Genomic DNA, 12609 nt, shown 5'->3' on the forward strand with positions numbered 1-12609 from the left:
TCAGGAAAGCGTCCTATGTTGATAATAGACTGTTTCAGGTGGGGGTCATCTAAGAGCACTTTTCCCCCCTCGTCTTTTAAAGTGAAGTTTCCTAGGTAGAAAACGCTGGGCCATCAAATGTATCCCACTATATTATGGCTCCCTGGCACCCTCTCGTGGCTTTGTTGATCATTTATCATGGTTTTCTTCGACTTTTCCATCCTCTCCATCTAGCAACTCTTTCATTCACTGGCATTTATTAAACACCCATTGTATACAGAGAGCCTTCACTGGGCTGTGTCTCGAGCACTCTACTTCTTAGTTGCTGTCCCCCCTTCTCTCTCAAAGCCTTCAGAGCATGGACCCCTCGTACCTCTCTCCCTGTTGATTGGTATGTCTGTGTATTTAGGGGACACATCTGTGGGGCTGGCCATATGCCTGAGCACTAGGAGAGCCCATCTGTCCGTGGTGGCCCTGAGTGAATCTGTGTGAATGACTGGTGTGGCATCGTCTGGCTGTGTTGTCTTTGGGAACACTGGATGCATGCCTGTGGAGGCGGATGTGGTCTGTGTAGAGGGCAGGTGGAGTATTACGGTGACTATCCTTCTCACCTGTAGTTCTCAAAGAGAGGCATGGTGGTCACTTTTCCCAAATAAGGATATTCCTAGAATGGAGTCATTTCTTAATGATGTTGTTTCATCCTTTCGTTTTCCTCTTTGGGCACAGTGAGCCCCGCCTCTGCAACTCTGCTTCTGTCCTCCTTCCTTTTTCCAGCTCCAGCTAGTAGCTGGCTCCCTAGTGGTACCAGAAGCACAACTTCACTTTGGGTTTAGGAGTTTGGGGGAAAATGAACAATTGGTTTAGATGTTTCCTGGGGTGAGTGGAAATCCTGTCCATGTCATGTAGGGAAGGACATATAGGATCATTAAAGATATATTAGAATCAGATTAAGGGGAATAATCTCAGATTCAAAGTTCTGGGATGTGAGAGCTCCGAAGTTCCCTTTTTATTACAGGCTACCCACCTTTCTGTTCTGAGACCCCTCAAGAGACATATAAGAAGGTGATGAACTGGAAAGAAACTTTGACTTTTCCTCCAGAAGTTCCTATTTCTGAGAAAGCCAAGGATCTAATTTTGAGGTATCAGAGAACATTTCCCCTGTCCCCCAGCCAGGCTTTTCAACATGAGTGAATCTATTTTTAAAAATTTTCATCATTTCCTGGGTTGGTCCCTCCTTCCTCCCATTTCTCCTTTTCTTTTTCTGAAGAGACTACTTGAGGTATGCTGAAAGGCCTCTGTCTTTTCCAGATTCTGCTGTGAATGGGAACATAGAATTGGAGCCCCTGGAGTTGAGGAAATCAAAAGTAACTCTTTTTTTGAAGGTGTTGACTGGGAACATATCAGGTATATCCGTATACAAAGTTTCAGGATAATTTCAGAAAGTCTGTAGTTTGCTTAATACTAATTTAGAAGCACCACTACTGGCAAGCCAAGTATGGGAAGAGAGCTTCTTAGAAATTCAGGGTCTTTTCCTGATTTTCATTCATGGCGAGGATTGGGAGTTGGGGTTTCCTGTCACCCATGTGCCATGGGACACATTGAAGCCAGCAGTCATTTCCAAAGTGAAGTGAACTTTGGATTCCACGGTGAAAGGACCACCTAAGCATTGTGTTGCACTTGCTTTTACCAAGAACACACCAACCTCTCTAGTGTTAGGAGCCACCAGCAGGACTGTCCCTGCCCCTAGGGTGGAGGCTATCACTGGGAGACAGAGAAGGAAGAGAGGAGTGGAAGAAGCATAGAGTGGGGAAGGGCGCAGAGGGGGAGTGGAGGGGAAACGTGAAACTTGCGGACAGGGCTCGCAGAGAGCTGCCTGCGCTGCACAGACCTCCCTCCTCAGCATTCATTGGTTGAGCAGAAGATGAAGTTGTCATCCATTTCATAGTAGTGTTCTAATTCGCATGCTTGTGATTTCTACCTTTGCCTTTTAGCCACTCTACTTCGTTGGCACTTCTGGTAGAAGAGGGGCAGAGCCCTGCACGAGGGGTTCAGTTTCCCTTTTCAGCAGACAGGGCAGGCTGTCAGGGAGAGTGTGCTAACTTTGGATTTTAATCTCTCCTTATTTTTCTTGTCTTTCTTCCTAGCTATGAATAATTGTTACATTTTTTTCATCATAGTTTTGTTTGGTTGTAGTCAGCTGGTGTGGTTGGTCAGTGGTCATAAGCTTTTCAAAGGAAATTAATGCTGCCTGCCAGTGGACAGTCTTCCCTTGTCAGACCAGGGGTCTTTTTTGGAGAAAGACTTGATTACTTGTGATCATATGTTTACTAACCGTAGTAATTTTTGGCATGTCTGTCCTTGGCAGAGAGAGGCCTGCTGCAATATCTATTGAAATCAAAAGCATTGATGATACCTCAAACTTCGATGAGTTTCCAGAATCTGATATTCTTAAGCCAACAGGTAATTCTACCACTGCCTCAGGCTGCCTTATAAGTGCATTATTTCCCCCAAATTTTGGGGTGATGTTTACAAATCAGGGTAGAGAACATGGAGAGGAACTGCAGGCTCTTTGTAAGTATTTTTCCAGTGTTAATGCAGGGCAGCAGTGAGACCTTGTTGAATGGAAAGTAGTGAATACAAACACCCATATTTAGCCTGCTCAGCTGGATGGGTGAACCACAAAGATTTGTTCTCTTGTTATTTATTAAATTAAAGGTTAGGTAATCTGAAATGACAGAAATGAGAAAATAAAACTTCTAAAATATTGTGAAAAACATGAGGTTCAGAGAACATAGGCAGGCAAATGTAGAAATTTCGCAGAGTGAAAAATAACTTTTCCCAGATAGAAGCTGTGATATGTTCTTCAGAATGTCATGTACTGAGTGTCAGTACTGAGTAGTCCATCAAGGTAAGGCAGTGAATCAACTCTCACATCTGTTTCTTTCCCAGTGGCAACAAGTAATCACCCTGACACTGACTACAAGAACAAAGACTGGGTCTTCATCAATTACACATACAAGCGCTTTGAGGGTCTGACTGCGCGGGGGGCAATACCTTCCTACATGAAAGCAGCAAAGTAGTTTCCTTGAAATGGGATCCTAAATCGAGCAGTTCTTTGTACAACATCATGGTTTTCTTCTCACATAACTGTTTTGAAAGAGCTTCGAAGAAGTTTATGGAACCTACCAACGTGTCATGGTAAACTCCTGAAATGTGATAGTAAGTGGATTCTCTTCCATGATGCATCTGATGACCTGTAGAACAAAGACAACCATTTTTACTACATCAGCCATTAACGGCTGTCCTGCTTCTTTAGAAGCATCATGAGCCAATTTGATGTTTTAAAAAAACTTGAGTTTTCCTAAGTTCATCAGAATGAAGGGGGAAAAACAGCCATCATCCAGCATTGAGATTGTAACATATACTTACTGAGTATCAGCCAATTCCTGTGATTTTGTGACATATGCTTGCTACCAAGCCCACCAAGTACTTTTTTTCTTTACAGCTAAAAGTTCCATAGTACTAAGGAAACAAAGCAATAAAGAAAGCTTCAGTAGCCAGCATTCTGGCTGAAGGAAATGATCCACCATTCTGAGTGGGTGACGGTGGTAGTTTCTCCCCAAACCTCAGCCTCGGGCAAGTAGCTTTTTATAGCCTCCATTCATGGTGCACTTTATTTATGGTACTAGGATAAAGACCCTCAGTCCATTTTGATTTCCTTCTACCCATCTGAAATACTCACGCTGCTTTTCTGAGTGTTGATGTGAAGATACCAGCTTGATCCTTTGTTGCTCTTAGAAGGCCCAAAAAGCCACTGGGCATTGATTGCCAAGGAGTCCTGGATCACGTGGAAAACCCTCACTTTCTCTTCGCGGCTGTATTAGAAAATCCCTTTGGATGTTGCCGTGGACTAGCAATACCCACAAGTGGTGCCAAAAGGACCTCGGTTTATTCCTGGGAACACAGCAAGGAGAGCCCAGGCAGAAGCAGGAGGCCTCGAACCCTCTTGGCTAAGGTGCTGCTCCTGCTCTGTGTCCAGACCTCCCTGCAAGTGGTGAAGGAACGAGCCCAATACAAAGCGCAGAGCCAGCCTGCAAATCCGTGCGAAGTTCACGCCTCAATCTTTGGTGCAACTGTATTTGTATCCTCTTAGTATTTCTCCTCTCCCAACTTTAAGTAACCATTTTGCCTTGGAATCATGATTACAAATTTTTCCTTTGCAGATGCCTTCCTGGGGGATGGTCCTCTTCACCCTAAAGGGTCACGTGGAGGCCTGGGCTGACCAGGCCTCTCTGCTGTGGTGTTCTCTAGAGAGACCCTCTGAATTTTAGCACAAAGTGCCTTTTCTTTCACAGCTGCCACCGCCTTTAGAGGACTTTTGCTGCATCAGAAGAATGTGGAGGCTCCATATTAATGCATTATTACTTTTAAAAATTTTGATAACTCTTAAAGCATCATTTGCACCTATGTGGTAACTTTGCCTGTTGCAGAGTGTCATAGCCAAGCCACAGCTGGGAGACTGCTTTCTGCCAGTCTTGAGGTTGTTAACATCAGCTATGAAAGGAAAGTACGTCCTAGCTTAGCCATTCAGAAAAGAAAAAGAAAAATGGACTATCAGAGTTACAGTAGTAAGTGAAACTGCTTTGGGTTTTAATGTCTTAGAGGAAGAAAAAAGAATATTAGGGAAATATTAACTCTGGATGAAGGTAATGTGTTTCCCCTTATTCTTTCATTCATGGTTTGCTAGTGAAAAGGAAGTGAGATTCTTTTGTGTAACTTTGTAGCTTCTTTGGATTACCAAATAGTTGGGGTCTTGACCCCTATGTGTTTTGCAAGAGTATGTGGTAAGCATGGACAATGAGAGGTAATGGGAGGGTGGTAGGTAGTCTGTGTGTTGGGGAGTGGCAGGGGATAATTTGTTTTTGGGGGGGAATGCCCACATTTTAACTTTTAAATGTCTGAATAAACTGTGTGAAAACAATAGTATAAGTCTGTGGCTCGTAATTCAAAGAGCCAGAGTGCTGATGGCTTCCTCTGACCCTTTTGTCTGCAAACCGTTAAACGCTGAAGACCACCTTTAGGCAAAATGCTTTACCATCTCAGGGAAGATGGGACCTGCTTTTTTGTTCCCTGAGAACAAGTCTTCTGAACTGGAGTTCATGTAAAGAGACTGTCTTCTGTTGGCCTCACGTCTATGCTCTTTTCACCTGGCTCAGTGTTACTGGGCAGTGGGCACTCTTGCAGTAAGTGCAGTTAGGCCAAGGGAAAACCTGCCGACGAAAGTTCTGTAAACTGGTGGACCCTTTATACAACTGTTTGTTTGTAGCTCAGCCCCATTTTTTTTCAGCCTGGGGTTGACCAGGAATCTCACAAGCTCCCAGGATGGACTTCTCAGCTCCCTGTGTCCACCAGAGCAGGGCTCTGTCTCTGGATGTAGACTTAAGGAGTCTTATGGGTCCCACTTCTTACCTCCTTCTCTGGGTCAGGAAAAGGACCCTCAGGCAAAGAGGAAGGGGCAAAGACCAACCAGGGTGGGAACTGCAGGCAGAGGTTAGTTAAATGCAGCCTAACAATGTATTGTCGTTCCAAGGCTCATGAGTTTCAAGAAACATGTCGGGAACCACTGGCTCAGTGTTGGTCCTATTCACAGATAATTCTGTGTCCTGTCTCTTAGGAGAAGTTAGAAAATAATAGAACTGTACTGCATACTAAAATGAAACAATGCTGATGTCATTCAGACTCCTTGATTCAGGAGTACATCAGAATTTTCTTCAGTACCTATTTAAGAATTTCAAAAGTGAGGGGAATCCTTTGGGATTAATGGTCAGGCTGTGAAATAGCAGATTGCTAATTTTAACGCTCATCTGTATAGTGTAGGAAACCTCTGCCACTGATTGCTACTACTGTTTCTCTGAATCATTTCCTTGGAAAGCATATTTCCTGGATCACCTTCTCCTGTTACTCTCTCCTGGGCCTCTGTGTGTAACCCAAACGGTGTTTTGAATTGAATGCAAAAGGATTCAGTGAATGGTATTTTCCTTTCCTAGTTAGCAACCATTTCCCTGGAATGATCTGTCAAAACCAACACTGACTTAAAAACAAGCCTCCACGCTGCTCTTTAGGCATATTTTCAGAGAAACACATCTTGCCCACATAATACTTAAGCATTCATAAAATACAGAGCTCAATCCCAGGTACACTGGGGATGCAGTAGGGAAGCCCACTGTGGTTCTGAACCACAGATCAGTTTGAGGAGAGACTTCCCAGCCACAAAGTTGGCTTCACAGAATTGCAGCATCAACTATAAAGTTATTAGTATGTTAGTGTTGCTGTAACAGTACTATTAAGCCAACCCTGAGTCGTTGGGAAGGTTGAGGAAGCTTCCCAGAGGTGTTAGTAAGTAGCAGTGATTTGGCAGAGGGTAAGGTGAGCAGTGCAGGATTTGGGAGGCTGGTAGGTATTGTCCTGTGCTGTGACAGAGGTGTGGAGCTATGAGTAAGTCTTGCTTCCTGAAAAACACTCTCCAGTCACTTTCGTTACTTCATTTCCCTCTCACTTCAGTCTGGTTTCTTCCCCTTGTGTGAAACACATTAGTATTAATTATCCCATGTGCAAAACGTGCTAGTACTAATTTTAATAATCACTCCTCTGTTCACTGGCGTCCTAACTGCCACATCCACTGGCTTCTCTTCAGCCCTCATCTACCTGACCACCCTGCTGCACTCACACTGTTGAGTTAAAACAAAAAACTCTCCTCCCACCTCTCTGACTTCCTTCTTGGTAGTTCCTCTGCCACTGCCCAAATGCTGGTGCTCCTCAGAGCAATGCCTTTGCCTTTTTTTCACTCGTGTGATCGCCCCCATACTGTGGCTTCAGCTGCCGTTTTTGTGGTGAGATCTGCAAAATGACCATCCTGCCTGGATCTCTCCCCAGAACTCTAGATCCCATGTAGCCGAGTGCCTATTAGAAATTGCCACCTGGAAGGCCTCTTACAGGTGCCAACTGTCCTTATGGAGCTCCTCTTGCCTCCACAGCCTTTTTTCTAGCTCATTCTACCCGCTGTCCAAGCCAGAAATTTCTTACATGATTCCCATCAGTAAACGTATATAATTCTGGGGCATGATTGTCCATCCTACCAGTGTCTTCATCATTCCTTGCTGAGTCCATTGTTGTGGTCTCTTAGCTGACCTTTGTCCCTGGTCCTTCCCCTTTCAAGTCTGTCGTCCTCTCTGCTGCCAAAGAAACTCTTAAATTTCAAGTCTGATCATGTTATTCTCCTGCATAAAATCCTTCAGGCTCCTGAGAGCTTATATAATGAGACCAAACACCTTTGTCTGAGGTACAAGGGCCCTTCCTTACTCTGGCCTATCTCTGCATTACTATCCTCCCCCTGCCCCCACCATCCTCTTCCCTGATGACAATAAGCAACTAGTGCACTTTCGCATTTTTGCTTATACGGTTGCGTTGGTCTGGAATACTTCCTTTTGGATTCATGAATCCAAAACGACTAGTATTTGTCTTTCACAGTTTGGTTCATGTGTCATGTATAGAACCCTCCTGTGAACTCTCCTCTAATTTTCATAGTAAAAACTGGCTACTCCATCCTTATGCGCTTCCTGAGTGACCTGGACTATTTATGAATCTGTCTTTGTGCAATTATAAGAGCCCTCTGAAGGGAGGAACTGTGTCCTAGTCAGCATGTCCCTGTGACCAAGCAGCACTTGGCACTGAACATACTCAATGGGCCATGCCTTCAGAGCATGTTCTTAACCTCTGTGCTGACAAAGGCAGGCCTGCCAGGGAGGCCCTGGCTGGCTTCAGCACCCCTTCAAGTTGTCAGTGTCACCAGTAAGCTGCTCAGGCCAAGTGTGCTGAGGGGAGCTCAGGAGGCACCTGACTAGAAGAGGGCCGAATTAGCAGAGGATGAGCAAGATGCCCCAAAGCAGTGTTTCCCAGGGACCTGCCTGGACCCTGCCCTACCTTCTTAAGCTGCCTTTCATGCCTGCCATGCTTCTTCAGTTGCTTGAAACCAAAAGTAGAACACAGAAGTTTGCGAGTCATCTTACCTTTCAAATTTACATTTGGTTTTGTGGGGTACTACTTGGTTGGATTTGAGGGTTCAAGGGGTCTTGAATGCAAGTTAACCAGAAACTCAAAAGAGAGCAGACCATTATGGCTCTGGAACCTGTGAATTATAAGAAATAGCAGGGTGGGAAAAGCACATACAGGCTCCAGGCCAGCCGCGCCCCCGCCGGCTGCTGTAGGAAAGAGCCTCTCCTGGGCAGTCCACGTGCTGCTACTCTCCGTCCCCTTTAACATCTTGAGTTCCAATATTATTTTCTGCTAAAAAACAACAACATGGACACAAATGATAACATTTTATTATAGAAAAAGCATCCCAAATATAGGATTTCGTAAACACTGGTAGGTGAACAAGTGCAACTTTAAATACAAAGTAAAGAGGCAAAACCTACAAGCATTTTGCCTTTGAGAGAAAATGTAATGTTCTCTTGCAGAGGTGATCCCACCCAGAGCACGGATGTGGCTCCATCTCCCATAAAGGTATCAGGTTTGCTTTCTGAACTATGCCCAGTTTAACCATTTCAAAATGATGGCAAGAAGTGGCATTGAATAAATCACTGATTCTTAACTTTCTATTGACTATTACTCGATAAAGGCTCCCATCACTCTTTGACATTAAAGCCTCTGCTCTGATTGTTTTTACTTAACAGAAGGACCTGCTGGAACACTATCCATCCTTTCTGGGCTTATGCCACAGTATTTTCATAGACCTGTATACCTTAGGTATCACACAGAATTTAGTTATTAATACTGGCTACTGCATATCATGCAATAAATCCAGCTACTTTCTAGCTTCCTTACCTTTTTTTTACTGTCATTCTTTTAATACCTTTTCTCCACTTTGGAGAAACCATTAAGTAATCTCATCAGACACATTTTAACACTGTCTCCTTGCCTGCTCCCAATTCCTTAATGGCAAATGTTTCCTAATCAACAATACATGATTTGATGCAGACACAAACTCAGATCCTAAACCTCAAATTCAGGTTTATCTTGGCCTGCTGAGATAGATACCTCTGAATAAGACAGTCTGGGTAAAAACATTTTCTTACGAAAATGTTTCTGTATAAACAGCCTGGCTTACTTATTTAGGCACTTAGGAAAAAACCACCAAACCTGAGTTTCACCTTTTTAATTAGAAATACCTGTTGCCCAGCTGGCCAGTAACTGACTCTGAAGGGAATGACTGTAACCCAGCTCTTGCTCCTGCGAGAACTGCGAGGTCCTGTCGCCACGGGATGTCCTGGCCCTGGGAACAGAGCTGCTGTGGCTGAAAGGAGCCACCTAATTACAGTGATGCTGCGCTCCAGGCTGGAAGGGCGTGGGGTACAGAAGAAATGTCCTCTCCGCCAGAGGGAACCTGTGGGCCCAGCTTTTCCCTCCGTCACCACCACCTGGCAACACTGGCAGATTTACCTCCACAGATCTCCAGCTCACTCGAACCCTAAGGGTTGGGGCTGAAAGCACGTTAACCCAATTTTGGGGGAAAAAAAGACCTGGTTTTTGAAAGCCGGAGGAAATTAATCATTTACGTAGAACAAAGTGTTAAGTACATGCCACACTTTCATACCTAGCTTTTTACCTAAGCAATGACTAATAAGTTTTAGAGTGTTAGCTGAGACATGTCTACCCTTAAATGTTATATTAAGCTATAAAACAGAAATTATACATACTTATTATAGTCTACACAAAAGTTAAATTTCCTTTGTGATAGCATGGAAGTCAACCACAAAGCGTAAAGGAAGCACCATTAAACAATTATCCTGGCTGGTCGTGGGTATGAATGTAGTACCAGTAAGGTCAAAGCCAAACCTGACCTCAAACAGCCAATTCTTTTCACAGGAATAAAACTACCCCTGGCTACAAAATAACGTTAACCCTAAACATTAACCCTGGCCATCAGCCTTACAAATGGATGCCAATGATAATCAGAATAACTGTAGCTGGGGGATGGCTCGGTTTAACCCCTTACTACTGATTTTTCTGAATAAGGAACACAGCATTGATGTCCCCTGTGACACTGGCCCTGGTCACACACTCTTGTTCTTCAAGCCTGGAAAGAGTAGCTGTCAACACCCAATCTGACTTCACCTTTGGAGAATTCTGACTAGGGAGGTCATAAAATGGCATCAAGTAGTTTGCCCTATAGTATCTTGTGGAAATGGAATTTAAGAAAACCAGTCCTGTTTTTAGAGAACTTGAAGGAAACTATGTGTCTCTTTGTACATGCTCAGGGTAGGTGATTGGAAGGCCAACCTCTACCATAAAATGGGAAAGATCTCAAGACACATCTGACTCTAGAATCTAAATTTAGCTCTACTGTTAACAGCCATGGAGACATCAGGGGAGGTGGTTACAGTACCCAGAGGAGTGATCTGGGTTGTCACACACCATGTACCCAGAGCTGACAGATCAATCAAAATGACTAGGCCTAATTTCCCTTCAACTCATTCTTCCTTTGGAGATGACATTAGTATGGTTTTTTTACCCAGTGTGAGCAGCTGATAGGCTATTTCAAAAATTAAAATATCCTGATACCTAAAAATATTCCATAGTATGAAAAGAATATACAACGAAAATCCCTGCACTGAGACAAAGTCTAGGCAGGTGACGTTTTCCCACCCAGATTCACCCCCAGCCCTACCCACCGAGCTCTTACTAGTCTTTCTACTGAGAAACTGAGCACTTCTGAGAAATCATTGCCTTCATCTTGAAAGCCTTTTAAGCCATTTCTAAGGTCTCCTAGCCACACCTACAGCATGCTGGCCTAGGGTGAAGACCTATGGCTTCACACCAGATTCCAAGCCAGGATAATCAAAGTGTGAATTTCACTCCAAATGAATAATCAATTTGTTTAGGGTCAAAAACCTTGAAGCTAAAAAGGTTTCATAAACATCGTCATACATTATCCTTCCTGTCAAAGAATCTGTGAGGTTTTGGATTGTTCATTGCAATAATAATAAAAAAAAACTGAACTGAAGCTCCTAAGAATTTCCTTTGGACATTTTGAATGAGAGCCTATTTCTTCCCAGATGCAACCTGGGCACAGAGGCCACCAGGATGGTATCTCCACTAACCTCTAATGGGCATCCAATTAGTGCCTGCTTGTAGAAGATAGAGATTGTCTCCTTCTAAGTTTGGTCCCTTTGCTGCTAAGTAATTTGCCTAGTATAAAACCAAATAAAACAAACAAAAGCCAAGAACAGAGTGTAAAGGATGAGAACTGCTTTGCTGAATATGAGGCAACAGGAGTCTTGACCTCCTTTCCTGCTTTTGCAGTTATGCAAAGACTCGGTGAACAGCACCAGACCCAAAATTTTCAAGTTACCAGGGCTGCTGCAAAGCTGGTAGCTTAATTACCAGTGAGTCCTTTTTAATCTCCTGCCGGAGGCACAGACTTACTGAAAAGGACACACATTAATTATGGTAGAAAAGGAAAGGAGGGGGGAGAAGCATGTCTCCTACTTAGTGTGAGACAAACCATGGGGAGGATTGGCTATGGGCATCCCAGTCAGAGAAAAGGCCGGCAGAGGGGCCCACAGCTGCCCCTAATCCTGAAAGTCGTTAGAAGCCATCTGAGAAAGTGGGGCGTTTAGCCGGTCAAGTTCATCCACTTGAGGTGGGTGGTGCATTAATATCTCTTGGTCCTCCAAGACATCTTCTCCAGCAGCTACCAGGTTAGTGAGGGATTTGCTTCGAACACACTGGAAATCCACATGGCGACTCTTTCCTTCTTCTTTTTCCCATGACATCTGGATAAAGGGGCGCTGCACGTAATTATAGATCACTTCAGACCGGCCACCAGGTCTCCTCTTAATTTTTTCTTTACAGGTAGGATAACCTGAAATGGGAAAAAAGCCATCATGACCCCAGCAAATTGCTCACTCTGGTTTCCATACTTCCTTCTTCCTAACCACATGAATTTCCTCCCAAATCCCAAGACTATGTGAAAACTACAGGGAAGTGACCACGTTCTCTGAGGCCCAGCCACCTACATGCTTGCTTCTCTCCTGCTCAGGTTAGTAGGTCTTGTCCTTAGAAGGGAAGTAACAAAAATTTTATCCCTTCTAATGGAAGGGGGAGAAGCCTCCTACTAATTTTAGAAGTCTTTATTTTACTGGCTTCGATACTATAGAACAAAAATCCTACTGGGGCATGGTTACTCTAGTCCTCTAATTCTATTGCTTAGAGGGCAACCTGTATGAGAAGTAGTTAAGGAAATGCAAAATGTTTAAGCCTAAAGAAAAAACTGGGATGCTGCCTAAAATATCTGAAAGTCAGTTACAGGGATATGGGAGAAATCTTATGCAGAGTATATTATCTTCACAGGCTAGAACTAGAAGGACGACAGAAGAGGGAGGAGGTTATCTATTATATATGTGGAAGAATATTCTCGTGGTAGGACAGTTTGATGGGCTGCTGTGGGAAATGGAGTGATCCCTGTCACTCTGTCCCTGTGGTTTCCAAAGAGACAAAGGAGGACACAGTAGAAAGAGGTTTAATACATGATCTCAAAAATCTCTTCCAACGTTAAGTTCCAACTTAAGC

General features: G+C 43.9%; 2 protein-coding genes across 5 annotated transcripts in view; one reads left to right on the forward strand and one right to left on the reverse strand.

The window, feature by feature from the left end:
• Positions 1 to 8220, forward strand: part of STK38 (serine/threonine kinase 38) — a 45441-nt gene extending 37221 nt beyond the window's left edge. For both annotated transcript variants that reach the window (XM_082662999.1, XM_082662998.1), the window contains exons 11-14: positions 995 to 1118; positions 1288 to 1383; positions 2345 to 2439; positions 2929 to 8220. In XM_082662999.1, coding sequence (XP_082519125.1) covers positions 995 to 1118; positions 1288 to 1383; positions 2345 to 2439; positions 2929 to 3059 — 446 coding nt within the window. In that variant the 3' untranslated portion in view covers positions 3060 to 8220. The remainder of the gene's footprint in view (positions 1 to 994; positions 1119 to 1287; positions 1384 to 2344; positions 2440 to 2928) is intronic.
• Positions 8221 to 8340: 120 nt separating this feature from the next.
• KCTD20 (potassium channel tetramerization domain containing 20) overlaps positions 8341 to 12609 on the reverse strand; it is a 29249-nt gene continuing 24980 nt past the window's right edge. For all 3 annotated transcript variants that reach the window (XM_082663000.1, XM_082663001.1, XM_082663002.1), the window contains one exon: positions 8341 to 11902. In XM_082663000.1, the coding sequence (XP_082519126.1) occupies positions 11610 to 11902 (293 nt within the window). In that variant the 3' untranslated portion in view covers positions 8341 to 11609. The remainder of the gene's footprint in view (positions 11903 to 12609) is intronic.

This window comes from Grampus griseus (assembly GCF_964374135.1).
Source record: "Grampus griseus genome assembly, chromosome: 10".
Lineage (NCBI taxonomy): Eukaryota > Metazoa > Chordata > Mammalia > Artiodactyla > Delphinidae > Grampus > Grampus griseus.